Source organism: Nanorana parkeri, unplaced genomic scaffold, assembly GCF_000935625.1.
Source record: "Nanorana parkeri isolate BGI_ZX_2015 unplaced genomic scaffold, ASM93562v1 scaffold159, whole genome shotgun sequence".
NCBI lineage: Eukaryota > Metazoa > Chordata > Amphibia > Anura > Dicroglossidae > Nanorana > Nanorana parkeri.
In genome coordinates, this window is record NW_017306427.1 from 686,769 (window position 1) to 689,616 (window position 2,848).

General features: G+C 50.9%; 1 protein-coding gene across 1 annotated transcript in view; it reads left to right on the forward strand.

Annotated features, from left to right (window-relative positions):
• Window positions 1-697: 697 nt before the first annotated feature.
• LOC108785388 (cytochrome P450 27C1) overlaps window positions 698-2,848 on the forward strand; it is a 21,469-nt gene continuing 19,318 nt past the window's right edge. Inside the window, exon 1 of the mRNA XM_018554446.1 lies at window positions 698-974. Within this exon, the coding sequence (XP_018409948.1) occupies window positions 723-974 (252 nt within the window). The 5' untranslated portion in view covers window positions 698-722. The remainder of the gene's footprint in view (window positions 975-2,848) is intronic.

Below are 2,848 nucleotides of genomic sequence, written 5' to 3' on the forward strand. Positions count from 1 at the left end.
CCATTATATTATAGGAGTATAAAGGGGACATTTATTTGCCTTTGCAAAGGACCTTTTCCTTTGCCTACCTGAGGGAGGGGGTCCCTAAAAAGTCAACTTTTTAAAGGTGGCGCATAAATGTCTATAACAGTGTGCCGGTGATACCCTTCCCATGCTCAATGCCTGCTTGGGACCGCCGCAGGGCAATGCACCCACAATGCAGCCTGCAGCAATGCATTTCTCCAACACATCGCGCATCTTCTACAAAACGAGAGATTTTGTTGCGTCCGTGCGGTTTGCCTCCATTGCAATTGGTGGAAGTGTGAACGACTGACCCCCGTGTCTTTCAGGAAGAGTTTGAGATGACCATGAAAGGGTTAATGGAGACAATTAAGGCTGAAAACAAAGGGAGTTGATTTGGTGCAGGGTTGGAAGCAGACAAGTTCACTGCTGGAAATTTTTTGACTTTGCAGGGAGCTACTAAGGGGTTAACAGCTGACGGTGCCCCACTAGGTGGTGAGGAGGCGGAGGCGGGGGTGCCATGTGCAAGGGGGGTGTGTTATAGTTACCCCCCCCTATTTGATAAAACACATGAAGCCATTGATTGCAGCTCTGTGACCACCACCCCCTTGCTCCAGCCTCCAGGGGAGGAGGGAGGCCAGGCTGGATAAAGGTGTAAGCTGATGCCCCGGCAGCCAGGAAGGCAGTGCTGGTCTAGCAGGCACAGGGGGCTGGTGAAGAGGATGATGATGGCTCTGTTGGGGTATAAGACCAGGCTTGTGCTGGACAGCCAGTTGGTGGGGGGTTGGAGGAGGGGGGTGCATAGGCTCATGGGGCTCCGGGGTGCTGGGTTGGTTGAGGGGCAGAGGACGTTGCCCCAGGAGGGGGTAACAGCTGGACCCAAGAGCCTGAAGGAGATGCCTGGACCCAGCACCTTCCGCAACCTGGTGGAGTTCTTCGGGAAGGACGGATTCAGCCGCATTCATGAGATCCAGGTACGACTGGGGCAATTGGGGGGTGGGGATGCAGAGCGTGCGATCTGCTGCGATTCTGTGCGTGTATGCAATGGGGCAGGAGTATATAATGCATGGGGGGGTATTCCAGACTGGCACCTCCTGGAAGGGGCTGCTATCATTGGGGTGCCAACTTCACAAGGGGGGTATATTATATCCTGGGGTAAATCTACACTTTGACAGCTCATGGGATGGGGCACATCTGGAAAGAGAGGGGTACTGGTGGGCAAGTCTGGGGCAAAATGAATGATGTGAATGTGTAAATTGTCGGCGTTGTATAAATACCTGTAATAAATACCTGCACTGGGCATTAGGGCTAAGAAGGTTAACTGGGGTGATGCTGGGATAATATGGGATGTGAGACTGATACTGGGGTCTTAAATGGAGTGGGGTAACAAAGGGTTTGGGGCATGATTTAGGAGGTCACTGTGCAATAAAGGTTGGCAATTACATTTTTGGGGTGAACCTTAACCACAGCCCCCCTCCCCTGTTTGTAAGCGGATATCCATAATGAAACATAAAGCTGTGGGGGAATCCTCGACATTCATTGACTTTTTTTTATTTTCCTCTTCCTGGAAGGAGATCGGACCGGCAGCGAAGGGGTTAAACATTGAGCCCGAAATGTGGGAATTTCACTCGTTTTCTTATCTTTTCGCATTCTTTAGTCATTTTCAGCCATACTTTATTGCTCAAGCTAACGGAAATGCGCCGATACAACTTTATTCGCCGTACGCCAGCGATGCATTTAAAGTGCGCAGGCAGAATATTTCTCTTTTTTTTTTTTAGGGGCCATTGACATGTTTGCTGTGCGTCGTGTTAGGGCGACCTAATGCGCTAAAACTGGCCAAAATTGGTGCATGTGCAGCGCAACGCACATCCACCAGCCAGGTGCATTGGGGCGTCGCTCTGAATGAATACCTGTAATGTGCGTTACCGCAATGCAATACTGTAATTGTGCCCCCAATGGTTCAATACCCCTTATTTTATGTTTTTGTCCTCCTCTGTTGGGGAGATTTCTCTTCACTTCCTGTCCTGGGGATGCAACAGGAATCTAGAGGAAATATAATATGTTGTCATCAGAACAGGTGTCCCCATTGGAAGATTTCCCCACCCTTCCTGTCAGTGGCGTCACAAGGGGGTGCGGCCCGCATACGGGTGACACCAAAATGACTGACAGTCATTTTGGTGTCACCCCCTTTGAAAAGTTGGATACGACAGTGTCAGGAGAGAGGAGGGGACCCGGCGGCATACCTCATGCCGCCGGGTGATATGTCCCCTCATCTCTCTCCTGGCGTCCATCACCAAGATGGCCGCCAGCGGGTATCAATTAGATGACCGCGCACACGTGATGACATCACAACAGGGTGCCACCCGGTATCTGCCCCGGGTGACACCCAGCCCCGGGACGCCCCTGCTTCCTGTTCTGGTGACACTGGAACGGGTGTCCCCCATTGGAAGATTTCCCCACGCTTCCTGTTGTGGTGACAACCTGTACAATTTTTGGGATTACAGTCACTTTTTGAGGGTCAATAGCCAGGGGACAGATGAGTGAATTTTATTTGCTGGCACAAACATCAAGAAAAGCTTCTAATGCTCTCCTCCTATATCCAATGCTGCAAAAAAAGTTTCAGCGTTGCAAACTGCGGTTTAAGATGCGGTAACAGGATTTGTATGTTCCATTTTGGCGCGTGTTCACGGAACGTATACTCCCCATTCACAGCATTACCCACGAGCATTGGGTAATCGAGGGTGGGAGGGCACTGGGGCCGGCACAGTACTGTACAAAATGTGATGGGAGGGTGACGCAGGGGTAATAAAGGGATGAGAGACTGATTCTGGGGTAACAAAGTGTGTGG